Raw genomic sequence first — 26,785 nt, 5'->3', positions numbered from 1 at the left:
CCTCTCCTATAAACTACAACCTTCTTCCCAAAGCAGTTGCCATGTTTATTCCCACCTTGGATGAACCATGATGAAGACTTTTCTTTCAACACTGGCATTCTAAGTTCTTTAGCCCATTTGTAAAAAACATTAAAATTGATGTCTTGCTGATACTGAGAATAAGCAATCTCATATTTAGAGACTTCAGCCATTAACATGTATCAACTGTTTTTTTTTTTTCTTTTCAGACAAGCATATATGAATGAAGAAGTATATACAAATTTTCCTTCTGGCCAGTATTACTCACAGTTTAACACAATTAGCCGATGATGTTGGAGCCGATATTCACTCTCATACAGATGTGTAGGTTATATGTTTATACAAATATTTCTACTTTCTTCACATATATAATAAAAAAAATCTAACTTTACTGATGATTTTCTTGGTCTATAGAGATTGCAACTATGGGGTAGCCCAATTCAAAAAATGTTTGATTTATGAAAAGGAATGAAAAATACAACAAAATGATGCAGATTGTAAGCACCAATTTCAAAATGGTGCTGTGTTCTATAACAACATCTGTGCAAATTGCCTAGACCAGATGGATTATACCCCGGGGGTCTGAAGGAACTGGTAGATGATATTTCGAAGCCACTGAATGAAAGATATTTCCAAGCTCCTGTGACACGACTGGAAAATTGCTGATGTGATTCCACTGTACAAAAAGGGGGAAAATGGATCGAAGAAAATATAGGCCAATCAGTTTGATAAAAACACCTCGGAGAATCCTGCAAAAGATAATCAAATGGAGGATTTGTGAGTACCTAGAAAAGAAAGGTATATTGGGAAAAAGGAAAATAAAGCCATCAGAAAAGTCAAGATGGTAGTTGTAATGGTGGAATAACTTGGTTTTTATGGGTGATACACGTCACAACTGCCGTTTTGACTTTTGGGGGCTTACTCTGCAAAGACCGTTATTCAGGCTGAGAAATCTGAATGACCACAGGATGGCAGAAGGCAGTTATAGAAAACTATTTTAGCACATTTCCACTTAGCAGTCATCTGGACTTTTACTATCCAGATTTGCTACCCCTAACAGAATAGCCAATGGGATTTTTTTTTAAAAGAGCCACTTGATTTTGAAACTGTCCCCTCAATAACTTGTTTTTGCTGCTGTCTTACAGCAAGCAACAGAATAAATTGTCCCCTTCCTACAGTCACAAAATTTAATCATTGTTTTAAATGTCCATATGCTTTCAAGCATGTGGGAGAAGCATAGCATATCTGCACTGATATAATACAAATAGTCCTTGATTATGAGTATAATGGAGCCTGCCCTTTAATGGTCACATGTTGCAATGGCTATTAAGAGAAACCTCTTACTTAATGACTCATCTCTGCTCTGGCCAACACAATCGTCAAACAATCATGCAGGCTGTTAAGTGGCGCACAAATGCCTCTCCCAGGGGTGGTGTGCTGCCCCACTCCCCCCCCCATGTACAGCAAATGTTCTACAGGTGTTTATTCAACACCCCCCCCCCAAACAGGTCCTCAGAAAGCACTCCTCTTGCTCAGGTCTGGATTCCAAGCTCAGCACAGCAAGAGTCATTGGATAACGAAGATCAAAAGGCACACACAAAGTCCACGAGTCAAACAAGCCAGGATACACAGCACAAGGCACAGAACTGGGCATGTTGCTCCAGCAACACTCAAGTCCTGGAGGGGGGATTAAGTAGGTTAAGTAGTTGCCTCCTCATGGGTAGTCTAGCTGACAGGTGTTGGGCCTGGCTCCTCTCTGCTCTATGTATTCCTTGAGTCAGGAAGAGGTGTGGACTTCATTTCCTCCTCTTTGCTAACAGGCAGCAACTGTTCCCAGTCCTTCCCTGGAGCCTCCTGGCCAACTCGCTGCAGCTGTGGCTCACCTCGCTCTGCCTCAGCTTGTCACTGCTCCAATTGACCCAGCTGAGGCTGTTCCATCAGGCTAGCATTCTCCTGATCAATACTAGGCTGCGCCCTTTCCTCTGCAGACTCAAACTCACCCTCCTCTGAACTTGCATCCAGAGAGGGGCCCAGGGGCACATAACAGGTGGGTAGTCCCTTGGAGATCTAGCACAGGCCCAGGCCTGCCTGGTCTGGCTTTCCAAAGCCCTCCTCCAGGCATCCAACACTCTCCTTCTCCGTCGGGATTGTGTGACCTGCTCCCCAGCCAGCCATGCAAGGGAGTCTAAAGCCAGTTGGCAGAAGCGACTGGCAAATGGAGGAAGTTACAGCCTGTAGCACAAGGCCTGCTTTCCCATCCAGCCACCTGGCCTGCTTATCTTCTGGGTTTTTTTTTTTTTGTTGAAGATTGGAAAATTAATAAAATATTATTTTAAAAAATCTTCTAGTCTCGCAATAAGTACTACCATGAGCTCCTCTGCCAAAAAAAAAAAGGGGGGGGGATAACGTTGCGTGCTGCTGGGTTCTGAAGTTGGATGAGAAAGGCCAAATCCTGCAAGTTCCTTGGGAAGTTGGGTGGGAAAGCAGGCCTCATCCTACAGGTTGCAACTACCTCCCAACACTGGTTGTTTTTGCTGACCGGCTTTAGGCTCTCTTGCATGGCTGGAGCCAAAGCCAAGTTCATCCACAGGGGGACCCAAGTCATCCCCATCGAAATCAAGGGAAGTGCCCACTTGGTCTCCTCTTTGCTGGCAGATTCCTTGCCTGGAGAGGAGATACTTTCAGTTGGTCCTTTGGGGGGAATTTCAAGAGGACTTCTGAGTGTGTGTGTGTTTTGACACTAGGGGCTGGGGGTGCAATAAGTTTAGTTTGTTTTGACTAAGCTAGAGGTAGGCAACCTTGGCTCTTTTATGACTCGTGGACTTCAACTCCCAGAATTCCTGAGCCAGCCATGCTGAGGGGAAAGGGAGAGGTTTCCAAGCTGAGCCATGCTGGCCCAGGAATTCTGGGAGTTGAAGTCCACGAGTCATAAAAGAGCCAAGGTTGCCTACCCATGGTTAAGCAAAGCCTGGCCTTGTTATTATTGCAACACAAAAAGTAAGTGATGAGAATAATGGAGCTCAAAGGAATCTTAGAGATCATCTGTCTGACTACCAAGTACAGCATGTTTCTCAACCTTAGCAATTTGAAGATGGGTGCATTTCAACTCCCAGAATTCCTCAGGCAGCACCCAGGATCCTCCCTCCATGGGTCTTTCCAAACTTTAGCTGTCCTTCACGCTGCCTGTAGGGGCAGTCTACTATCTGACCTTTAAGTCTTAGCTGTCCTTCACAGGCAGCGAGAAGGAAAGCTAAAGCTGGCAAAGACCCAGTGTCCTCCATTTTGTGGCCCAAGCCTCTTTCCTGAGGTGATTCTTTTTTCCCTCCATTTCAAGGGGGAAAAAAAAAAACCACAGAAAGATTTTCTTTTAGCTTCTCCTCTTTTCTTCAGCCTGGAGTCAAGGAAGGTTTCCCAAAGGGAGAGAGGTTGGCGGACTGAGGGGTGGAGGTGAGTTTTACCACCTGATTTGGGGGGGGGGGAGAAGACCAACAGCCCCTCCCATTTATTTTGCAACAGTCACAGAGAATCCCAGGGCTGGAGGATCCCTCGGAGGTCATCCAGTCCAGCCCCGCTTTGATCCTCCGGTGTGCAGTTTAAGGACATTCCGTGCTCTCAGCTCTTATGGGAGCATTGGAGGGCCTTGCCGTCATCTTTCACCTACCATTTTTTCCCTTTTAGTTAACAGTCTTTGCCTGAGAAGACCTCTCTTTTCGCTTGTAGCCCTTCCTATGGAAAAGTACACAGGCTGTGGGGTATATGAGGGTGCACCCGTAGCATCTATCCACAACTAGATGAAAGATTATGACATAATACAAAATGTCACGACACGTTTCCCTGTGCAGATTGTGAACCGTGCTATTTTATAGGGTCCCTCAACAGGGCAACCTGCTGTTGTCCAGAAACGTTGGATTATTTCTCTCATTGGTTATTAAGTGAGGTATATGAAAATTATTTCTTTCAACAGCTTGGAGCATGATTACCTAAACAAATGTGATCTCATCCAGCCACTCCTGGAATAATGAAATGGACTCAGAGATGATGACAAATGCATTTATTTCCTGATCTATATTTAAATTCAAAAGGTGAGAGGAAGAAAAGATCCTGAAATATGGAGGACAAACATATATACTTTGAAAGGAATTCCTTTATATTAAAGATGGGTTAATTTCTTGTTTTTTTTTCCCCTCTCTATTCCTTATATATAGAGCCAAAAGGGAAATTGTTTTCTTTCTAGTTCTGCGTAGCAAGTTTTCTTCAAGCGGGAATTGGAAAGGAAGAGGACATAGCGAGTGTTTGCATGAAATGAGTTTTAGGGAACAAACATCTATTTAATCCAGAAACAGAATTTACTTCTTTGAAGGTAAAAAAATGAAAACATGGGCCAAAGAGTAAGTAGCTGAAACCACAAACCAAGAAATTACAAAAGGAAGAAGGAGGGTTGGAATGCCAAGGAAGAAGATCATGAGGACAAAAAGGCATTTGATGAAGTGAGCTGCAGCTTATGAAAACTAATGCCTTTTAATACAAAATATTAGCCAGAAAAGGAATTATTAGACTCCTAATTTGCTACCAAGAGTTCAGTAGGATTTCTGAATATAAATGGTTTAACCCCTCACATGCTTGGAAAAGATTCATTTGTGAAACTAGGCAAAATCATTCAAAATAGATACAGATTAGGAACATGGGGCCCATCATTTCTTCTCAATGATGGTCCGAGCCTTAGCTGTCTGGGGCTATGAGGAGTTGAACTAACAACATAGGAAAGGCTACATGTCCCCCAACATGTAGAGACTCAAAAATGCAAAAACTATCTGAGGAATTAGAAGTAAAAATTATCTGAAGATTGTCACAGGTTTTCTTGCAGCTTTTGCAACTAATAGATTTAATACAATTGGCTTTTAGTAACATTTGCTAGTTGGAAAAGGGGGTACCAGATTGCTTTTAAAAGATTAATCGTAATTTATCTGAAAGAGATGAGTTCGGTGGGAGGCACCCATGTAACCTAGATGTGTTTGGTAATCAAAACCCGAACCATCAAATTATTTGCTACAACCATTCAGTTTTGGCAATGACACCACAATGAATATAGCAATTAATATAAAACATGTGCCTGGAAATTTATTCACATTGTTTTCTTTGTTATTTTCCCCGATGCCTTCCAGATTTGAAGGAATAAACTAGACAAGCAGAGCTCAAAGTGTAGGTATGTCTTATTTATTTTTTTGGAGTTAATCTCAGTCACTCTTAATTTGACTCGGTGGCTCTTTAAAGAGCAGTGTGGTGGTTTAGCAATTCAGATACTGGGCTTGTTGGCTGGAAAGCCAGCAGCCCCTGCTTCTTCCAACCTAGCAGTTTGAAAGCATGCAATTCTGAGTAGATAAATAGGTACCACCTAGGTGGGATGGTAACAGCACTGTGACATCATGCTGCCATGTGACCATGGAAATGTGCTGGCTCCCTAAGTGCTGGCTTCCTAAGCCAGGGGTAGGCAACCTTGCCATGCTGGCTCAGGAATTCTGGGAGTTGAAGTCCACGAGTCATAAAAGAGCCAAGGTTGCCTACCCCTGCCCCAAGCCAAGAAATGGAGATGAGCACCACTCCCTGTGATTGGCAATGACTAGTGGAGTAAAATCCACAGGGACTCTTTACTCCTATAAGACTCGTGACTTATTCTACTCAATATCATAAATCATAAATCAATTTAATAGCCCTGAAGAATCCTTCCCTTTCCTCCCCTCCCCTTCTCCAAATACTTGGAAAAGGCTCTAACCTTAGAAGGTCTGGATTGGAAATGAAAGTATTCCTCCTTAACTTATCATGCCCACTGGAAATCAATTCTACTCATATCTATGGCGGATCACCAGAATGGGTTTGACCTTGCAGAGGTAGCCCTGAGCACGCTGCAACACTGCCAAGCCCTCAAGCCACACTGTGGCACATGCCAAGGATGGAAAGCTTTGCTTGCTTCTCTACCCAGTTACCTCCATGGCTGAGCAAACAGGCTAGAGAGGGTACAAGCCTCTTGCCACCCCTTCTCTAAGGGACAAGGCCAGTCTCTGCTCTCCCCATGTGAAATTGAAGTGAATCATCTCTAGACCAGGAGAAGCTTTCCTCCCAAGATCTTTTCCTAGAACCCGGCTTTCTGGGATGACTTTCTGATTAGTGCTAGTATTTGGGCACCAGCAAAACAAGCCTTCCATTCCATTCAGAGGTTAAACTAAAATAAAAGAGTCTGCAGGGAGGAAAAGGGATCAGTTGGTAGGAAGAAGCACTACAGGTAGCCTCAATCTATGACTACAGTAGAGCCCAAAATTTCCATTGCGAAGCAAGGCAGGTGTTAAGTGATTTTTTTTCTCTCATTTTACAATCTTTTTGTTGTAAGTGTACCAGGTGGTGGTTAAGCAAATCTGGCTTCCCCATTGACTTTGCTTGTCAGAAGCAGGCTGGAAAATTACAAATGGTGATCACATGACCCCAGGAAAGTGTAAGTTTCATAAATCATAAATACATGCCAGTTGCCAAGTGCCCGAATTTTGATCATCATACCAGGGGGATCCTGAAAGTTCTGACACTTTCCTACCAAATTAAAAACCTTTGTTCTTACATTCTTACAAATAATCGCTTTATTAATTCTTGTGAAGTATTCTTTAGGTTTATTGAGACCATATAGGTCACTAGGATCACATAAATAATCTGTCTTCCTTGTGGTGAAATACATTTATTTTTCCTTAGTAATTCTTCCATTAGACATTTAAAGGCCCCTTTTCTTTGTATAATTGCAGGAATAACACTTTGTCACCATCCCTAGTCCATATGTCAGCGGAGTCCATGGAATCGCAGTGTCTTTAATCCTTCGTCCAGCCTGGGGAGATGATGGTCCAGTCAGCAACAGTTGAAGAAACCACATGAGTTCCAGGCATCGTGTGCAATTCTGTCCCAAGCTGCTATGCAGTCTAACGAGAGACAAATCATATGTTAAAAAGTAGCATCAAACATACACTCGATAGAGGGGAAAACCCAGATTTGCAGAAACTCAAGCATCTCTTAGTCCGGGGTAAGCAACCTCGGCTCTTTTATGACTGATGGATTTCAACTCCCAGAATTCCCAAGTCAGCTGTGCTGACTTGGGAATTCTGGGAGTTGACGTCCATCAGTCATAAAAGAGCCGAGGTTGCCTACCCCTGTCTTAGTCCAACCCTCCACACCACCAACCTGCTGCGGCATACTAAAACTGACCACAATACCACAATGTGACCTCAGCTCCATCTTCAAAAACCAAAGGTGAAAGTTCGATAGCAGAAAAATCCATTCTTGAAGTGAGGAGGATGGACCGAGTATTCTAAACACTAATATCGCAGGATTTATTGTACTTTAAGATCAGAATAGAACAGAGCAAATACAACATTTATGTGCAATAATTGAAAGTTGTAGATGAAACAAAACGAAAGGACTTTCCTTGGGAAAGAATGTTTGTGCTTTTCATCCTTCCTCGGGGGGAGAGGAAGTTATAGTTCTTCTACAACTAGGTCACCTGAATGCGGAAGAATGTGAGACAAATGAAGGAAAGAAGGTGGCAAATGGAAAGGAAGCCTGTGTCTACCAACAAAATGAGAACACCTGAAGGCCGAATTTGTGGAAGCGCCTGCTGGGCTTCAATGAGCTGGAAGAGACGGAAAGAATTCCATCGTACCGTTGCCAAAGTGTCTTGCAGAGTCATTCCCTGTCTTCCCTTGGCCCATCGACACAAGTATTAGCAGCAAGACATCCAGTCCAAGGATTCCTTAGTCCACTGTCAAGTGGAACAAGAGGAAAAAGGTTATATGAGGATGGGATTGCCGAGAGGAATGGGGGACACAAAGTTTACAACCTTATTTTAAGCTTGCTGCGTATGTTGATCCTAGGTTGATGGCTCTCACAGTAGAGAAGCTGACTCCAAGCAGCAGAGAAATATCACCAGCTATATCCCTCAAAAGTGCTGTCGAATTCAAGCAAAAAAGAAACATTTGCTAAGAATGTCTATTCTCTGGAATCTCATGGCCAAAATATGCAATTTAGGCTACTTTCTTCTCTAGGCCTCTGGAGCCATCGTCTTTGTGGCTGCTCCCAGCTTCTTAAATCCCAGCCTTTTTGGAAGGAGGAAGCTTTGGGGTGGCATTTCAAGCAAAGGACCCTATAAACCCACATTTTGTCTTTCATCTGCAATTCTGGCCATGGCGCATTACAGTTAGAGGCCTCTTTGTGAAAAGGTCCCTGCAAGAAGGAAAACAGCTCTTGTGACAAGCCAAATTCCCCTGCTACTTGATTCCTGTCGTGAAGAACAATCCCCCACTTCAGTTGTTCCCACTGGAACGTTTCATTGCAGCTTCTTCTCTTCCTGAAATGAAAGACAGATGATGACGTGTGAAACATTTTCCCAGCTGTTCCAGTATCAGAAAGGAACTCCCAGAAATGATGCTAAAGGTGGTACCTCTGAGATATTCTCCCCTCGGTTTTTCATGGAGGACATCCACATGGACCCAGAGATCTTCAGGAGCTGCGACTCAACGTATGGGTCCATGGCTGGAGAAACCTTGCTGTGAGATCAAAGGACATAAGAGAGATCAGTGCCCATCTTAGTGAACATCCCTGGGGTTCATTTTTCCCGAGGGAATAGCAGGCAAAAGAAAGAAAAGACTCACCTGATGTCATAAACTGCAAGCATTGCAGCTAGTCTTGCTGTGAAGCTGCTTAAATTGTTGTCCTCCATCAGAGCCTGGCAGGAATCACGAATGGAGAGAAGCAGAGAAGGGAAAGTCAGCCGTGAAGCTCCAGCCCAGCCCTTCCTATTTCTCCCAGCCCCTTTTCACCTATTTTTCTGCTACAGCTTCCCTCTCAGTACAAAGGAGGGTTAGCCCCAGGTTAAGGACCCTTTGCACAGGCCATATTTTGTCAGACCAGGGGTAGTTTTTGTCCCCTCCCTCTACTGCTCCTGTCTCTCTGTCCTGCTTTGCTTGCCTCCAATGTCCCCCTGCCTCCCTCTGACCTACCAAGACAGCCAGGCCATAGAGGTTCTTATTCCTTGGCTTTGGGACTGCCATTTGCCCGCTCCGCTTCAGCCGAAACAGAGTGGCGATGGAAGAGAGGCCTTCAAGGATACTGCGCTCCTGTTGCAAGAGAAAAGAGTCAGGCTGTGAAATTGGGGAGGCTGTTGGGCAACCTGCCCCCAGGATCTCCCTTTCAGAAGGGAAGGTTGAAACCCTGGTGGGCCTGTCCCTATTTATGGACCTCTTTGCATAAACCCTGGCTCCTCCGTTGGTCCCTTCTATGGCAGGCAGCCTTGCAAGGAGCACTCTTCAATTTTGATGCCCCTTTTTGTGAAGAGAATCTTCTTTCCAACCGTGTTGTTGCTGGGGAAATCTGGGAAACGAGAGGCAGGTGTTGGGATCCTCACCAAATTTGTAGGTCTGCCCCAGAAGAATAGAGCCAAATAGAAGCAGAAGAACTTGTGGGGAATCAGGATAGACGCAGGAGCTGTAGGACGAGGGACACTTAGTGGGTCAGGAACAGCCTGGCCTCTGACCCGTCCCACTGTGCAGCCTTGAATCTGCACAGGTGCAGGTGTATTTCCTGTACTGGTAGACCTCAACTTGTGGACCATCACTGAGCTCAAAATTTACCTTCATTAATGAAATCATCCTGACTTTCACCCATCCCAACGTCCACCTGAAATTGTTGAAACGCCTGCTGGGCTTCAATGAGCTGGAAGAGACAGAAAGAATTCCATCGTACCGTTGCCAGAGTATCTTGCAGAGTCATTCCCCATCTTCCCTTGACCCATCAACACAAGTATTGGGAGCAAGACATCCAGTCCAGGGATTCCTTAGTCCACAGTCAAGTGGAACAAAAGGAAAAATGCTGTAAACCCTGCATTTCTACCCTTTTCTTCCAAGAGAAAAGGTTACATGAAGACAGGATTGTCAAAAGCAGTGGGGGACTCAATCTTATTTTGCTATTAAGTCACCCACTTGAGAGTTATTGTGACAGCTTTCTTGCCAGTTGTTTTCCTGGCTGTGTCCCTTTGATCCACATCCTGGCAGAGGTGCCACCATTCTTCCTTGTTTGGATGAAGACATCCTCCTTTTTCTTCTGGCCAGCAAAGTTCAAGTACAAGAGAAAGATGAAAAGAAAATTCCTGCCCATCTATGTCCTTCCCCTAGGTAGGGAGGCGTTATCTTATGATAAGCAATTACTTTCCACCTCTTCCTCTTCGGTCCAGTTGATTTTCAACAACAGGGTGCATTCTGCAACATATGAAACTCTAAACCCAGTTCCAGAAGAAATTTAGGCTACTTTCTTCTCTAGGCCTCTGGAGCCGTCCTCTCCCTTTATGGTTACTCTCAGATTCTTAAATCCTAGCCTCTTTGGAAGGAGGAAGCTTTGGGGTGGTATTTCAAGCAAAGGACCCTAATAAACACTTTTTGTCTCTCATCTGCAATTCATCGTACTGTTGCCAAAGTTCCTTGCAGAGTCATTCCCTGTCTTCCCTTGGCCCCTCGACACAATTATTAGCAGCGAGACATCCAGCCCAGGGATTCCCTAGTCCACTATCACGTGGAACAAAAGGGGAACGCCCCCCCCCGCATCCCTGCCCTTTTCAATGAAGAGAGAGTTATTTGAGGATGAGGTTTACAATCTTATTTTCAGTTTGCTACATACTTTGTTCCTTCTTATGAACAGAACCTCCTTCGTAGTCCTGTCCTTCGTGGAGAAATCTGGGAAAGGAGAGGCAGATGCTCAGCAAAGTTTTAGGTTTCCCCCAGAAGAAGAAAAGCCTCCAAAATCAGACCCCTCTTTGCAGGCCCAATTTCCTTTTGGGGAAGAGCCCAGCAGCCCTTCTGAAGACCTACTTACACGCTGAAAGCCTCTTCACTCAGATCACTGACAGTACAGTGACAGTTGAGATGGACAGATGACATCATCAAACCAGTAGAATCCCCAAGATGATTATGACAAGCCTTCTTTGGGATCCTATCAAAGATCACCTTCTCCACCATTTCTACACACACCAATGCCAGACCAAGGTCTCTAGGAAGCTACCAACAAATCACCAAAGCTGCCTATTTCTCATCTTTTGGCACAGAAGGCATGGCTCTTTGGTTGTAGACTGCCTCTTCATGTGGAAGCTCCACTCAGCTAGCTGACTGAGCAAGACTCCCTGATGCAGCCCTTGGTCAGCTTCCTGTCGTATTCCCTTTGCGTTGCCATTCTGGGTTTGGTCTTTAAGATTTTTCTGTCTAAGCTGAGCTCCCTGTGTTATTTCTGCTTAGGTGCAGACACTTCGTTCTTCATGCCAAAGTATTGTTAGACAGTGCTGTGTCTAATGTCAGAGAAAGGAGAGAAATTATCTGCCCTGGTTTCCAATTTCAGACATCATTTCTTCTACAGCAATGCAGGCAAGAAACAAACAAACAAAAAAAATGTGGAACAGATTCTACCGAAGAAAAATACTGTAGCGCTTAATGAAGCTGAATCCCAAATCCCAGGACCCTCTTTTAGATAAGTTCCAATATTGAGGGATCCTGCTTTTTTTCAGAAAACCAAAGAATCAGACTTATTCCGTTTTACCCAAGAAATCTAGACCTTCCAAGGTAGACTGATCCTAAGTACTGAAGCTCTTCGGTTCACATCATGGCAGAGGTGCCACCATTCTTTCTTGTTTGGATGAAGAGACCCTCCTTTTTCTTCTGGGCACCAAAGTTCAAGTATAAGAGAAAGATAAAAAAAAAAAAACATTCCTGCTCAAATATGTCCTTCCCCTAAACGGAGGCGTTATCTTATGATCAGCAATTACTTTCCACCTCTTTGGTCCAGTTTACAATCTTATTTTGCTATTAAGTCACCCACTTGAGAGTTATTATGACAGCTTTCTTGCCAGTTGTTTTCCTGGCTGCGTCCCTTTGGTCCACATCATGGCAGAGGTGCCACCATTCTTTCTTGTTTGGATGAAGACATCCTCCTTTTTCTTCTGGCCAGCAAAGTTCAAGTACAAGAGAAAGATGAAAAGAATATTTCTGCCCTTCTATGTCCTTCCCCTAGACGGGGAGGCGCTATCTTATGATAAGCAATTACTTTCCACCTATTCCTCTTCGGTCCAGCTGATTTTGAACACCAAAGGTGCATTCTGCAACACTTGAAACCCTAAACCCATTTCCAGAAGAAATAATTTGCAGTGAAGAATCAGTTGTTCAGAAAGAAATGGAGTCGATTCTCATATCGACTTTTTTTTTTTTTAAGGGCAAAGCTTACAGTTTTCACCTCCTCTTAAATTCGTTCATTTCTCCCTAGCAAGTACGATCCAGAGTTTGAGAAGCCCCGCTTTAGAGTTTTTGACTTTAATATAATCCCCACAAAGGTTTGGCGTATTTTTATTTCTGTTAGTCTCTTCATAGTCCAGCTAGTTTATCTTTTGCCACTAACATATCCTTGATCTGTCGAGATCCAGCTTTGAAGTTAATTTTGTTTCTGCACTAAAATCTTGAGCTAATATGAGGTTGAAACTTGTGACGTTCTCAAGTTCAGTTTGGATGTGAGCAGATGTCTTGCCTTTGGGGGAACTGGGAGGCTCTTTGCTGGTTTTTATGTTTTTTATGGCTGTAATGGTTTTTACTATTATTTTTGTGCGGTCTGCTGCCTTCAAGTCACCAGAGAGAAGCAATGGAAGAAACAGCTCATCAACACACAGACAGAGATGAATTAATGCTGAGTACTGCAAGGTTTCCTTTCTGTAGTTTTCCAACATGGAGGCAATGATATGCCCCAAATCTGCTGCTGCTATAATTGAAAAAAAAAAAATGGAACTTCCCTTCCTCCTTGTTTTTGAGGTCTCCTATATATGTATGTTCTTTCTATTCTTAACTGTTAAATTTTGGAATTAAAAAAAACAAAAACTTCTCTTTGCCATATTTTATTTGGTATTTCTACTGGGAGAGTTTGAAAGAAAACCTTTAATTTTGAAAGGGCCATTGTTTTAACTGCCACAATTCAACCCAGAAATTTAAAATATTTTTTATCCCACTTTTTCCATTTCTTTTTTTATTATTTTTTCCACATTGGGATGAAATAGTTATTAAATAGTTGGTTGATTTTGTAAAAAGAAAATTATTTCCTAGGTCAGTGGTGGCGAACCTATAGCACGGGTGCCAGAGGTGGCACTCAGAGTGCTCTGTGTGGGCACGTGCACTGTCGCCCCAGTCCTAGGCCTTCATCTGGGTTTTATAAAACCTTTTCGCTTTAGGCCTCTGCTGCCGTGTGCAAAAAAAAGGAAAGGTTCAATCAATCAGTCAATTTCAACTTGTCGTGAGAAAAAAAAAAAGATCTTGCAAAGTTGGAATTGATTGAACTTTTTAGTCCCACCCAGTCTGCTGTTATCACCACATCCCACCCAATAGGCCATGCCCACTCAATTGACCACACCCACCCAGTACCCGACAATGCATAAGTGGGTTTTGGGTTGGAGTTTGGGCACTCGGCCTCTAAAAGGTTCGCCATCACTAAACTAGAAAGTGAACCCTGATTTATATCCTTATATTTTTTTTTAGTAATTCTTCCATTAAATATTTAAAGGTCTTTTTCCTTTGTGTGATGATGACAGGACTGATTTTTTTAAAAAAAAAAATCACCACAGCCATTTTTCTTGTTCTACCTGACTGTTTACAAACTTCAGTCCAATTTTCCTCAACGTTTTTGGGAACAGAAGATGCCCTGGAATTGATCCAATGCAGCATTTTATTTTATTTTATTTTTTGCAAAACAGAGATTTTAATTGTAACCTTATGATTGGAGATCAGACACACGAACAAATACATATTTAAAGAAAAAGAAATATAGAAAGGAGCACAGGTTCTTTAGAGAAACAAGGAATAGTATCCAAAGTTTGTTTAGTCAAGTTGTGTAGCTGTCAGTCTGAAAAAGTGACACAAACAGCAAACAACCCTAAAGTCAATTAAACCGAGAACGGAACACAAAAAGAGAAACCAACATATATAGCAGCTGACAGATATTCCAATCTGTAGAGGTTCCCGTAATCACAAAATGGTCCTTTCACACACTTGGAACCCAGGCCCAGGCACATCGTGAGCACTTCAAGGTCTTCCAAAAGGCCAACCGAATTGGGGTCACCCTGCTTTCAGGGGGGAGGATGATCCAGAAAAAGAGGCTCTAGGCACCCCATCCAGGCCCTTACAGCCTCCAGAAAGTGCAACAGGCTCCCAGGTAATCTTAGAGAGGAAACATGACATAAGCTAATTGTTAGACTACATGAAGAGAATGTTGCAAGTCTGAGAGTACTAACTTCCTGCCTCCACTTCTAAATGTTCGGTCAACCAGGTTGCTTCCTGACCGGCGACTAGGGGGGTGTCCTGCCTCTCTTGTCTGATTGTTCCCTATGTAGAATCTCTTCCTCTAGTTCACCAAGACCACACATGTCAGACACAAGGCCGGGGGCCGGATGCGGCCCGTGAAGTGGTTTCATGTGGCCTGCGAAGCCATCCTGGAAACTGAGGGAACGGCCCCTGCTGCCTTGGCCCTGGCCCAGGCCGGCCGGGAGCCAATGTACAATTTTGTGATGGCTCTCTATGCTGAAACACATTCAGTCTTAGCTCCATAAGCCCCCCCCCTCGCATGGCCTGAGAGGAACAGTGAGGCTCCTCCAGTGGACCATGCCTTGGCACTTGCCCTGGTCCCAGCCCCTTCTGCCAGAGACCCTCAGATCTGTCCCACTCCTGCCCAGGCCCCCACAGGCACCCTTGACACGAACAACATAGAGCTGGCCACACCCACCCAGTAGGCCAAACCCACTCCATCCACGCCCACCCAGTAGGCCACACCCACCCTGGCCACACACCCCCGCCGAGGGCAACCGCAACGCTGATGTGGCCCTCAATGAAATTGAATTTGACACCCCTGACCAAGACCATCCACCCATTTAATTAGAGAGCATTTCTCCCCATAAAGAGTGGCTAAATGTCTATGGAGATTCTCAGTCAACCAGGCATGATTGTCCCAAAGATGCTTTTTTTTCCAAGAGGCAACTGAACTTTCTTGTTTTTCTTTGAAGACGTTTCGCTTCCCATCCAAGAAGTTTCCTCAGCTCTGACTAAATTCCACTCCCCACCCTCTAATCCAGTGTTTCTCAACCTTGACAATTTTAAGGCATGTGGACTTCAACTCCCAGAATTCCACAGCCAGCAATGCTGGCTGTGGAATTCTGGGAGTTGAAGTCCACATGCCTTAAAATTGTCAAGGTTGAGAAACACTGAGCTGAAGAAGCTTCTGGGATGAGAAGCGAAACGTCTTCAAGGAAAAAAAAACAAAGTCAGGTGCCTCCTGAAACAAAGCACCTTTGGGAGAAGAGCAGCTGTTTCCCTTCCTGCAGGCAACAGCCAGGGAAGGGGATCATCTCTTCCCATGGTCCCTCAAGGTCATTCTCAGATACCATTACAGACTGGGACAAGATATCCACAGCATCGTTCGGGAACCCTGGTTTCATCAGTATTAATTAACAGCCACAAGTAATCCCAGAAGTCTGGTCATTAGGGCAGTTGTTAAGGTAGATGCCCAGTGATCGCTTCGCTCAGCAACCCAGGTGTGTGCCGGTCCTTAAGCAAGAGAGCGGCCTGCTGAAGGAGAGCAGGAAGTTCTTGCTCTGGGTGTGGAAGAGAAGGCCTTCACTGGGTGAGCTGAAGGGGCTCCTACAGAGTTCTCTGACACCCAGGGAGTGAAAGGAGAAGCCAAATCTGAATATTCCTGCACAAACCCAGTGCTTTTCCTTTCTCCCGGGGCCCTCCTTCTCTTGGTCCTTGGGTAAAGGTCCAACGGGGTTCAATCTAGGTGTTTTGGTAACAGTCCTAAAGTTTGGCACCTCTTTGATATTCGCGTTCCATTCTCACCCTTGGGTCCTTGCATCTGCCAGACTCTGTTCTGGACCGGCACCCTTGGTTCCTCTCATCCTGTTGGCCTCCCCTCTGAGAAAAGAGGAAAAAAAAAAGATGAAATTAAAATGATCGAAGTTTCGAAAAGGAAGACACAGAGTACTATGGAATAAGTGGCATGACTGCTTGGTGATTAGAAATAATAAATGAGAATAAATGTGGAAAGGTCAAAAATGGAAAATGTGTGTCTAATACTGTATAGTAATAATAATATGTATTATTTTTAGTACGAAGTATAGTATGAAGGAAGAAAAATGCAAACAAGAAACAACGGGACAACAAGGACAAATATATCTAAAGAAGAATAAGGGGGGGGAAATGTAAATAATAGAAGATTACCGTTATGAAATTGCTGTTAAAAAAAAAAGGAGGAGTATAAAATAAAAAAAAAAATAAAAATAAAATGATCGAAGTTTCATTGGGAACGAATGAGGAGGTCTTTGATGTTCCAGCCATGGTTCTTTCATCAGATATGAAATTGCAGAGCAAGAGAAATTTGAAGCGCAAAAAGTCAAAGTCAAAATAGAGAAAAGAGAGGAAGTACAGTAATAATCCAGCAGGTCCGTAAAGAACAAAAAGTATAGCTGGGGAAGATCATGTTATAACAAATAAGTCTCTAATTCCTTTGGAGACGCCTATTACTGAGCGTTTTAAATATCGTTAAGCACCTAAATATCTGATGAAGAGAGCAACAGGCTTCTTTCTGTTGGGACATACTTGGATCAGACAAGACAATTTTTTAAACATTTTGATGAGGTCAATGTGATGGAGAAAAGACCAGATTTTTTTCCATTGCTGCAACAGAAATATGGAAGCAAAGAGATCAAATTGAATTTCTAGAGGGAAACTGTTTGGCAGGCTCAACCTGTGATCATCATTCTGGCCAGGAAGAAGCTTCTGATTGGCGATATGGCCTCTTCTTGACGTTGGCACCACTTAACAGTTTCTGATGAGGAGAGAGGACTTCCTATGCCAGGGGTAGGCAACCTTGGCTCTTTTATGACTCGTGGACTTCAACTCCCAGAATTCCTGAGCCAACATGGCTCAGCTTGGAAACCTCTCCCTTTCCCCTCAGCATGGCTGGCTCAGGAATTCTGGGAGTTGAAGTCACGAGTCATAAAAGAGCCAAGGTTGCCTACCCCTATTTATGCCTTGCTCCTTCCTTCACTGATGCATTTAAACTGGAAAAGGTGCAAAAGATTTCTTTCCAGCAAGTTGACTGACTGATCTTTGGGTTCCTGGATTCTATTGGGTTCTGTATCAATGAAATGAAACAGAAAGGTTAAATTAAATATATGCTAAAAGAAACAGCCATTTAAAATTTAAAAAGCAATTGCTTGTATCTTAATGCTGACAGATCCAGGATATGAGTTTTTTTTTTTTAAAAAAATCATAGTATCAGTGGATTTTTCTTTTTGTACAAAAGGGATAGCATCTTTCACTATTAACTTGCACAAAACATCCCGCTGCAATGTCACAATGGATGTATAGGATTGCATATTATTATTTGTCATAGGTGTCTTTTAAAGCCAAGCTATTCCAGATATAATCTAGAATTAACTGTAAGAAACATTCTATATTTTAGTTGAATAAAAGTGGTATTACTAGGCAAAAATTATCCTAAGTGTAAAATGTACATTGTGACCATTAGATGGTGCAGTCATAAAACATTTATTCTCAGACTCCTCCAAGCAAATGGGAAATCAAGGATGTCGTCATCATCGTCCTGGAAATGGTGATTTTTTTTTTTAATACAAATCCAGTTATGTTCGAAGTCTAAGGTTGTTGTGCCACAAATCCCATAATCCCTAGCCAATGGGCAGAGCGACTGGTGAACGGAGTTACTAAAACTTAGTAACAACTAAAATTCCATAAATTACTCTAAATTTATTCTAATTTAGACAATTACATCTCTACAGGCCTTAACATTTCAATTGAACAAACCTACGTAACATTTGCTGGACTATTGCAAAAAAAACCAAAAAACACATTCCTCAATAAATCAGTCTTGCATAAAAAAAATCAGAAATCTCAACTTTCTTTGATCTTTTCCAAAATTCCAAGGAATCTTTTCTGTAGCCATAAACTTCTCCTTACCTTCTCCTGTCAGAACTGCCTGCTCTTCTTTCAGCACTTCTGGTTTGGGGCTGAGGGCCATCTGCCCCTTGGTAATTTCACTAAGCTGGATACCTGTCCACTTTTATATAAAATCTAATATGGAGAAATGAAGCACCAGAAGAAAAAGGGAGAGGAAAAAATCACAGCCAGAATATAACAATCTTTTCATTACTCTGTTTAGTAGAAGGACAATGTATCTTAGAATACGTCGTTCATAGTTTGGAAATCATAAAATGTACCTCTGTAGCAGGTGGCTTGATAGCACTTCTACTACATCCATGGGACATCACCAGCTCTTCAAGGCCTTTGAAAAGTCCAACAGGATCAGGGCCACCCTGAATCTCATGAGGGAGAATGTTCTAGAAGGTCATATGAAGAGGGGGTCCCAAAAACAGTGGGGGACCCAAAGTTTACAATCTTATTTTCTTTTTGCTGCATACGTTGATCCCAATTTGACGGCTCCCACAGCAGAAAGCTAAATACAGGCGGAAGAGAAACATGGCCAGCCATGTTCCTCAAAGTGCTGTGGAACTGGAAGAAAAAAAGGTACCTTTGCTGAGAACTTCCTATTCTTGGGAATCTCATGGTCAAAACACACACATGTGCAATTTAGGGTATGTTCGTTAGGCCTTTAAAGCTGCCCTCTCCCTCTATGGCTACTCCCAGCTTCTTAAATCCCAGCCTTTTTCGAAGGAGGAAGCTTTGGGGTGGCATTTTAAGCGAAGGACTGTATAAACCCACTTTTTCTGTATCATCTGCAACTCTGGCCATGGAGGCCTCTTTGTGAAGAGGTCCCTGAATGTTGGAAAACAGTGCTTGTGAAAAGCCAAATTCCCATGCTCCTTGATGCCTGTCTTCAAGAACAATCCTCCCTAGTGGAGCATTTCACTGGAATTATTAACACCTGATTCGGTGGATGTTTGCAAGGGCCCAATTTTCCTTCCAGCTTCCCTGGGACATGGATGCCCTTACCTTCAAAATAAAAATGAAATGCTTCGTTTCTGCAGATTGTTACAGAAGGCCTCGGATCAGGAGGCCAAAGGCCTCCTCCAACAACTTCTTCACTTCCTGAAATGAGGGACAGAGATGATGATGTGTGAAAGGTTTTCCCAGCTGTTCCAGTATCAGAAAGGAACTCCCAGAAATGTTGCTGAAGATGGTGCCTCTGCAATATTCTCCCCACGGTTTTTCACGGAGGACATCCACATGGACCCAAAGATCTTCAGGAGCTGGGACTCAACGTAGGGGTCCATGGCTGGAGGAACCTTGCTGTGAGATCAAAGGAAAGAAGAGACATCAGTGCCCACCTTAGTGAACAGCCCTGGGGTTCATTTTTCCCGAGGGAATAGCAGGTAAAAGAAAGAAAAGGCTGACCTGATGTCCTAAACCGCAAGCATTGCAGCTAGTCCTGCTGTGAAGCTGCTGAAACGGTTGTCCTCCATCAGAGCCTGGCAGGAATGAAGAATGGAGAGAAGTAGAGAAGGGAAAGTCAGCCATGATGCTCCAGCCCAGCCCTTCCTATTTCTCCCAGCCCCTTTTCACCTGTTCTTCTGCTACAGCTTCCCTCTCAGTACAAAGGAAAGCTAGCCGCAGGTTAAGGACCCTTTGCACAGTCCACATTTTGTCAGACCAGGGGTAGTTTTTGTCCCCTCCATTTACTGCTCCTGTTTCTCCTTCCTGCTTTGCTTGCCTCCAATGTCCCCCTGCCTCCCTCTGACTTACCAAGACAGCCAGGCCGTAGAGGTTCTTGTTCCTTGGCTCGGGGACGGCCATTTGCCCACTCCGCTTCAGCCGAAACAGAGTGGTGATGGAAGAGAGGCCTTCAAGGATACTGCGCTCCTGTTGCAAGAGAAAAGAGTCAGGCTGTGAAATTGGGGAGGCTGTTGGGCAACTTGTCCCCAGGGTCCCCCATGTTCTCCCTTTCAGAAGGGAAGGTTGAAACCCTTCTGAGTCTCTCTCCATGCCGAGGAAAAGTTTGAATCCCATTGAGACTGGGATTCCCCCCTGGGAGAAAGGCTGAGCTATGGGACCCTCTGATTCCCAGGGGTACCTACTGGTTGGTCTGTCTTCTGCATCCTCTCATGGACCTCTTCCCATATCTTCTGGCTCCTCCATCGGTCTCTTCTGCAGCACGAAGCCTGGCGTGGTGTATTTTCTTCTTTTCTGATGTCCTTTGTCTTGAAGAAAATCTTCTTCTTCTTTTCTGTCGTGTCCTTTCTGGGGAGATCTGGGAATGGAGAGGCAGGTGCTTGGCAAAGTTTTAGGTCTCCCCCAGATGAAGAAAAGCCTCCAAAACCAGGCTCAGCTTTGCAGCTTTCTTCCCCTTGTGACCCGATTCTCCTTATTAGACAGTTGTTAATTAATTTTTGTCCCATCTTATTACCTTCCTTGCCACTGTTGTTAATTCAATCATTCCTTCCCCATTGATTTTTGTTGTCAGAAGTTTGCAAACGGTGATCACAAGTCCCTGGGATACTACAACCGTCATAATTAGGAGTCAGGGTCCGAATTCGATCATGTGACTGTGGGGATTCTGCAGTGGTTGTAAGTGTGAAAAAAGATCATGTCATTTTTCTCAGTGCTATTATACCTTGAAACAGTCATTCCATGGACTGTTGTAAGTCAAGGACCCCCTGTCTATCTCTACATGGAGGAATCCCCTCCTAAAAAGCTGCTTCCTCTCCTTATCAAAGTCCCAGCCCATCCCTGATTTTCACTTTTTTTATTTTTTCCACATTGAGGTGAAATTATTATTAAATAGTTGAATAATATTTTTAGTCATATTCAGATATCCAAAAGATCCCCTTTCTATGGGTATATTTAAAACCTCAGCGATTAGATATTGATTTTTCATGTTGAAAAGGAACTTAACAAGGGGTTTTTTTTAGATTGTTTTAAACACAAGTTTCTTATTTCTATAAATAATTCAAGGAAGTGAATATATCTAATCCTCCTTCCTCCTTTTATTTCCCCCATAAGAACCACCCTGTGAAGTGGGTCGGGCTGAGGGAGAGTAACTGGCCCAAAGTCACCCAGTGGCTTTCTTGCCTCAGTCAGCACTCGAACTCAGCGCCTCCTGGATTCCAGCCGGGTGCCTTAACCACTAGAGCAAACTGACTCTATTACTATCCTAGACTTTATCCCCACCTCAATTTTTCTCTTTTACTCCAGCAGCTTCTTTCACTTGCCTGCTCACAAATCTTATTACTGTATTTCTTGGCTTCTGCATTTGGTTGGCCTTAGGAGAGGAAAACCTATGGACACCCTTAATCTGAAAGCTTTAATTCTGGCAATTGTTCAGCCTTGATATAAGATACCCATTAAACTAGCCCTTTCTGCTTTTTCCTGGATTCTTCCCTCTCGGCCTGAATTCCTCCGCCATTTCAAAGATGGCTCCTTATTTAGGCCTCGTTTCTCTTGCTAGCCTTGCCAGGTGGCTGCATATTACTTCAAGGAAAAGGCAGGGCTCAGCCCAAAAGCTGGGCCGGGAGGACAGCAAAGGGCTCGGCAGGTCAGAAAAGGACCCAGAGAGGACATTGGCTTTAAACCCACAAATGGTTCAGCACTCTGTTTTCTTTTTGTTAAAGGAAGCCAAACTCGTATGTCTCGTGACATCATGTGTTGTACAAACCCAATTTTGGCTTCGTGGTGAAGGCACTCCTCTGTAAGGGTTAAATTATGCTTGCAAACATGGAGGCATTCGCTGCCCATCAGCCCTCTCAGTGTGGCTGCCTGTAGTGCTGCCAGTTTGTCATCTAAGCCTGGGACTAGGGAGAAATCTTCAAACTCTGCTCTGAAGTTGGCCCAGTTACTGCTGCAATCTCCACTCACCGTCATTGCCTCAGGCGGTGGGAGGTTGTTAGCAGCTCCCGGGATGCTGGTTTCCTGGCTTCAAATGCTCGGCTTCCAGGACAGGGCCACTGGTGCTAGGCTGGCATGCATCAAATGTGTGGAGACAGCACAACTCAGATGCCTCCCTGTTTCATGTAGACTCAGTAAATACAACACAAGGCCTCCCTATGCAAAAGCCACGTTGTTACAGACCGAAAGAGAGCACATGCAACAACAGGAAAAAGAAATGCATCACAGGAACAATGGAGATGAATCACAGAGTAGCAATTTTGACACAGGAAACAAATACAATTAGAGATGGATGATAGAGCTGCATATAAGCTAAACATAATACCCCTAACAAATTCCGCCACCATTTCAAAGATGGCACCTTTTTAGGCCTTGTTTCTCTTGCCAGCCTTGCCAGGTGGCTGCATATTAGTTCAAGAAAAAGGGCAGGGCTCAGCCTTTCGCTGAGACAGGGCTGCAGTCCTTTTCATCCATTCATGAGCAGCTCTGTTGAGCTGAATATTATGATCCCCACTGATGTCCCACATACTCACTGAAGGCTAAAGTGGCATCTTGAGTTTGGTGCTATGGAAACTTTGAGAATTTTGAAGCCATCATTCAGTTCTCACCATAAACCTACTATAATAGAATATATTTGATTTCAATGTCCCTTGGAAGTCTTCTAGTCCAGGGCTCTTTCAACCTTTTCACCCCTTGTACCACTTTTAGGATAGGGCAACATCCAAGTACCACCAGTCGCCTAGCAAGGTATCAAAAATTTGATGACCCCAAAAAAAGGAAAAAAGTGATAAAGTACAGGTAGCCCTCGACTTACAACAGTTCGCTTAGTGACTGTTCAAAGTTACAATGGCACTGAAAAAAGTGCCCCCCCCCAAGCCACAGCTAAGCAAGACACCTGCCTGCCCACCCGGTGGCGCTCTTCCTCCTGTCCGAGGTTTCCATTGTTGTGAGCATTTCTGTTGAGGATTGGCAGTGGGGGTGGGATGGGGGGGTATTTGGTTTTTTATTCCCCCCGTCTGCTGGGTGGTTGCAGCAGGTTTTGGTCACTTCACATGACCCTGGGACACTGTGACCGTCATAAATATGAATCAGTTGCCAAGCATCTGAATGTAAATCACAAGACCCTGGAGATGCTGCAACATTCTAGCTGATCGACGCTTCTTCTGGGCTCAGCAGATGCTCCAGGATCAACGCCAAGCTCCAGCTGGAGCCTGGCACTGATCCTGGCGCTTCCGCTGAGCCCTGACAGCCCCGAAGAAGTGCTGATCCTGGTGCTTCTGCTGGGCCCTGACAGCCCTGCAGCTCAAGCCATCTCTCACTCAGGCTTGTGCGGTGCTGCCACTGGTTCAGCTCATTCCTCTCCCCCGCTATCACTTTTCTAGGATGGTTGCGTACCACCTGCCAAGTGCCAATGTACCAAGGTGGTACCCGTACCACTGGTTGCAAAGCCCTGTTCTAGTCCAACCCTGTGTTGAAGCAGGAGACCCTATATCTAATTAAAGATTCCTACCAAATGACAATTCGTAATCGAAATCAATGCTATGCCTATATTTAATGTAAATTATCAAGTATCAGAAAAATATTAGCACTTTCCTCAACTGCCAAAGTGTGAAAGTGAATGAATTAAAATGGATAATATTTAGTTCTCTGTCTTTTTTGTATGCTTACATATTTTGCCACATGTTCATTAATATCTGTCACAAAACTCACTGAAGCTTTCTTGTTTCAATGCTCTCATTGCTGTGTTAACTAAGGAGGCCAGATTTACAAGACTCCTTGTCAGGAGTTCTTCATGTGTTTTAGTATCCAGTCCCCTAATCATCTTTATTGCTCTTTTCTGCTCTCTTTCCTACAATACGGTGACCAAAACTGGATGCAGTATTTTAAGTGTGATATTACTCAGGCCTTATAAAGTGGTACTAATACTTCATAGGATCTTGATTCTGTCCCTCTCTTAAGGCAACCTCAGACTGAGTTGGCATATTTGGCTGCAGCTGCACACTTCTGCCTTATATATATTGGGACAAATAAAATAACACATAGCATGGCAATACGCAGAGAATAGGACCAACAACTGTATCAGTGACTCTTGCTCAGTCATCTAGCTGAGTGGAGCTTCCATATGAAAAGGCAGTCTACAACCAAAGAGCCATTCCTTCTGTGGCAAAAGATGAGAAATAAGCAGCTTTAGTGATTTGTTGGTAGTTTCCTAGAGACCTTGGTCTGGCATTGGTGTGTGTAGAAATGGTGGAGAAGGTGATCTTTGATAGGATCCCAAAGGAGGCTTGTCATAATCATCTCCTTGGGGATTCTACTGGTTTGATGATGTCATCTGTCCATCTCAACTGTCAGTTACTGTCAGCTCTCAGTGATCTGAGTGAAGATGGCTGCCGATATGTGAGTAGTCTTCAGAAGGGCTGCTGGGCCCTTACCTATTGTACCCATCTTCTCAGAAGATTGGGAGATTCCAGATGTGGGAATGTCATTTGTTGTCCTCTCAGGAAAAGTAAATAAGGGGCAAAAGTGTTCTAGAGCAGTTTTACCTTTCATACCTGCTAAAAGTGTAGACTGATTACTTTCGAATTGATGAGGATCGCTTAGCATCCTTAACCTCTGAATTAGGAAAAACTTTTGAAATTTGATAAATTCAGGTTCCTGTGGAACATGTCCAGTAATGTAAAACCAAACCAAGGTTAAAAGTGATGAGTTCAAGCCAGAAGTATTGGTTTTCCACTCAGTTTCTTTCATCACAGGATGTTGTTGTGTGGTTGAACATATGTTCAGTTGAATCAAAGTGAGTCTAGAAAAATAGGCTTTCCTTTCCTTTCCTTTCCTTTCCTTTCCTTTCCTTTCCTTTCCTTTCCTTTCCTTTCCTTTCCTTTTCCTTCCCTCCCTTCCCTTCCCTTCCCTTTTTCCCCCCAACATAAATGTTCTTAATCTCTATAATGTGACCATGGGAAGCTGCAAAGAATCTTGAATTTCGGTCATGGGTGGCTCCGGGCTCCGTTGTACCTTTGAATGGTTGCTAAGTGAGCAATTATAAGTTGAGAACTGTCTGCAAAGAATTCATATTGTGTTAATGACACACGGACGGCTTTTTCCAGATAGCTAGGTACAAACTTTTCTATATAAAAATTGGCTTTAAACGTAGTTGTCTATTTACGACAACAGAGCACAAGGCAGTTGTTAAATGTGTCATGCCCCATTTCATGCCCTGTTTGCTGTGGTTGTTCAGTGAGTCAGAAGCTGTTAAGTGAATCGTGTGCTTTTTAGGCAACTCTGGCTTCCCCCCTTGATTTTGCTCTCTCAGAAGCCAGCTGGGACAGTTGCAAAAGATGATCACGTGACTCTGGGACAGAGCAACTGTCATAAATAGGAGCCAGTTGTCCAGTGTCTGAATTTGGATCACCTGACCATGAAGATTCTCTAATGGTCCTAAGGGTGAAAAGTGGTCAGAAGCCACTCTTTTCAGTGACCTTGTAACTTCAAGCGGTCCCTAAACAAACTGTTGTATGTCGAAGAACCCCGAGGGTGGAGAGCTGGAGGATGCTGGAGGATGGGGGCGGGGGGGTCTTCCTATTGCAAGGAAGGAAGAATCTGGAGAAAACGTCCCTCTTGAGCTCATCTGGATGAAGAAGGCAGTTGCTTCTCTCCGCTTCCCTCTGTCTGAAGACATCTGGTGACAATCGGGTGCAGGAGAGAAGAACCTCTGTTGGGCCACCATTCTTCATTCTTCACTGCTTCCCGGTGATCCGGTTGCCGGTTGGGGTGTCTAGAAGCATCTCTTTCCCCTCTTTCCAAGCTCATTCCCCAGGAGGAAACCTCAGAGAGCTCAGCTGGATCATGTTTGCAAGCCTTCTGCTCAGGCAGAGGACTGGACTAGAAGACCTCCAAGGGCCCTTCCAAGCCTGTTATTCTAGGATAGACAGGTTCTGGATGTACTTTTTCTTTTACATAATAATATCTGCTAAAACAACAACAAACTATCTAACAGCAAAACCCAAATTCAAAGTTACATTTTTTTCCCCACCTCAAGCTGTTTGCCAAATCTGGCTCTAGAGGTTCTGCCTCGTTCTACGTGCTTTTCCAATAAACAAACAAGTCAGAAAATGATTTAAAAGCATTTTATAAGGTAGTTTGATCAAGTGGGGGCTCCCTATGAAAAGGGGGAACGTCACTAAAATGGTTTACATGGACTTTTATATTAGCAAAACAAAGAACTTCAAAGCAAACTTTGATTGCTTTAGAAACAGTCATGTGTCCAGTTAAAATAACAGAAATTAGAGCATCCAATAATATGTGAGCACAGCCATAGAAAAGAGCTTTGCATGCTCAGTAAAAGAAACATTTGCAAAGGGAAAACCTCTAAATTTGTCTGGTTAAGAAACATTCTCAGCTCTTCCCAAGGTTGAGCTTGAATCTTTGCTTTGATCACAGAGGCTTCAGAACAGCTGAAAGGGAGACTGTGGTCTGCAGTGCATGGAAAGCTCTCCTGCCAGTCCCGGTCTCTGAAAGGGAGGCATTTTTCTGAAAGTGAAGGCTTATGGGAACTTATGAGTCATACTTTGGAAAAAGCAAATTTACAATACAAAAAAATCCCATGTTAGTTAGCTGGTGGAAGAATACAACAAAAATATATTTCAGCTATTACAAAGTCCATCAAAGCACAAAGCACAAGTCCAAAAGAGGTTTCCAATAGAATTAAAATTGTGTTCTTTTCTTTAATTAAAGCAGTCCATTTAGTGTCTTTCTTAACTCCATCAACGTTTTGCAGCCATTTGTCCACTGTGGAAATCAAAGTATCCTTCCATTTTTGTGGA

The 26,785-nt window shown here is 43.7% G+C and overlaps 1 protein-coding gene and 2 long non-coding RNA genes across 7 annotated transcripts; 1 reads left to right on the top strand and 2 right to left on the bottom strand.

Moving 5' to 3' along the window:
- Positions 1–3,968: 3,968 nt before the first annotated feature.
- Positions 3,969–7,053, top strand: LOC120309689. Its single transcript, XR_005557156.1, has 4 exons — positions 3,969–4,100; positions 4,224–4,378; positions 5,181–5,221; positions 6,801–7,053. It is a non-coding gene; the product is annotated as an uncharacterized LOC120309689 (long non-coding RNA).
- Positions 6,842–19,228, bottom strand: LOC120309688. 5 transcript variants are annotated; one of them, XR_005557154.1, is made up of 10 exons: positions 19,077–19,228; positions 18,344–18,635; positions 18,084–18,197; positions 15,945–16,019; positions 9,675–9,756; positions 9,283–9,414; positions 9,045–9,161; positions 8,697–8,770; positions 7,709–8,591; positions 6,842–6,971 (listed from the first exon to the last, which is right to left on the bottom strand). XR_005557154.1 is itself a non-coding variant. In XM_039347187.1 (10 exons), the coding sequence occupies exons 4-10, from the start codon at positions 16,001–16,003 to the stop codon at positions 8,372–8,374; spliced, it is 591 nt and encodes a 196-aa protein (XP_039203121.1). In that variant the 5' UTR covers positions 16,004–16,019; positions 18,084–18,197; positions 18,344–18,635; positions 19,077–19,228; the 3' UTR covers positions 7,191–8,371. The 5 variants fall into 5 exon arrangements, 3 of the variants coding, with proteins under 3 accessions (XP_039203121.1, XP_039203119.1, XP_039203122.1); XR_005557155.1 differs by lacking the exon at positions 6,842–6,971 and having other exon boundaries at positions 7,191–7,993; positions 8,201–8,591; XM_039347187.1 differs by lacking the exon at positions 6,842–6,971 and having other exon boundaries at positions 7,191–8,392; positions 8,486–8,591.
- Positions 19,229–19,253: 25 nt separating this feature from the next.
- LOC120309690 lies at positions 19,254–22,138 on the bottom strand. Its single transcript, XR_005557157.1, has 6 exons — positions 21,936–22,138; positions 20,488–20,637; positions 20,159–20,331; positions 19,827–19,943; positions 19,479–19,552; positions 19,254–19,373 (listed from the first exon to the last, which is right to left on the bottom strand). It is a non-coding gene; the product is annotated as an uncharacterized LOC120309690 (long non-coding RNA).
- Positions 22,139–26,785: the final 4,647 nt, after the last annotated feature.

This window comes from Crotalus tigris, unplaced genomic scaffold, assembly GCF_016545835.1.
Source record: "Crotalus tigris isolate CLP2741 ecotype Arizona unplaced genomic scaffold, ASM1654583v1 scf7180000018054.62985, whole genome shotgun sequence".
NCBI classification, from domain to species: Eukaryota; Metazoa; Chordata; class Lepidosauria; order Squamata; family Viperidae; genus Crotalus; species Crotalus tigris.
The sequence above is the reverse complement of the archived record's forward strand: the minus strand, read 5'-3'. Positions and strand labels throughout refer to the sequence as shown.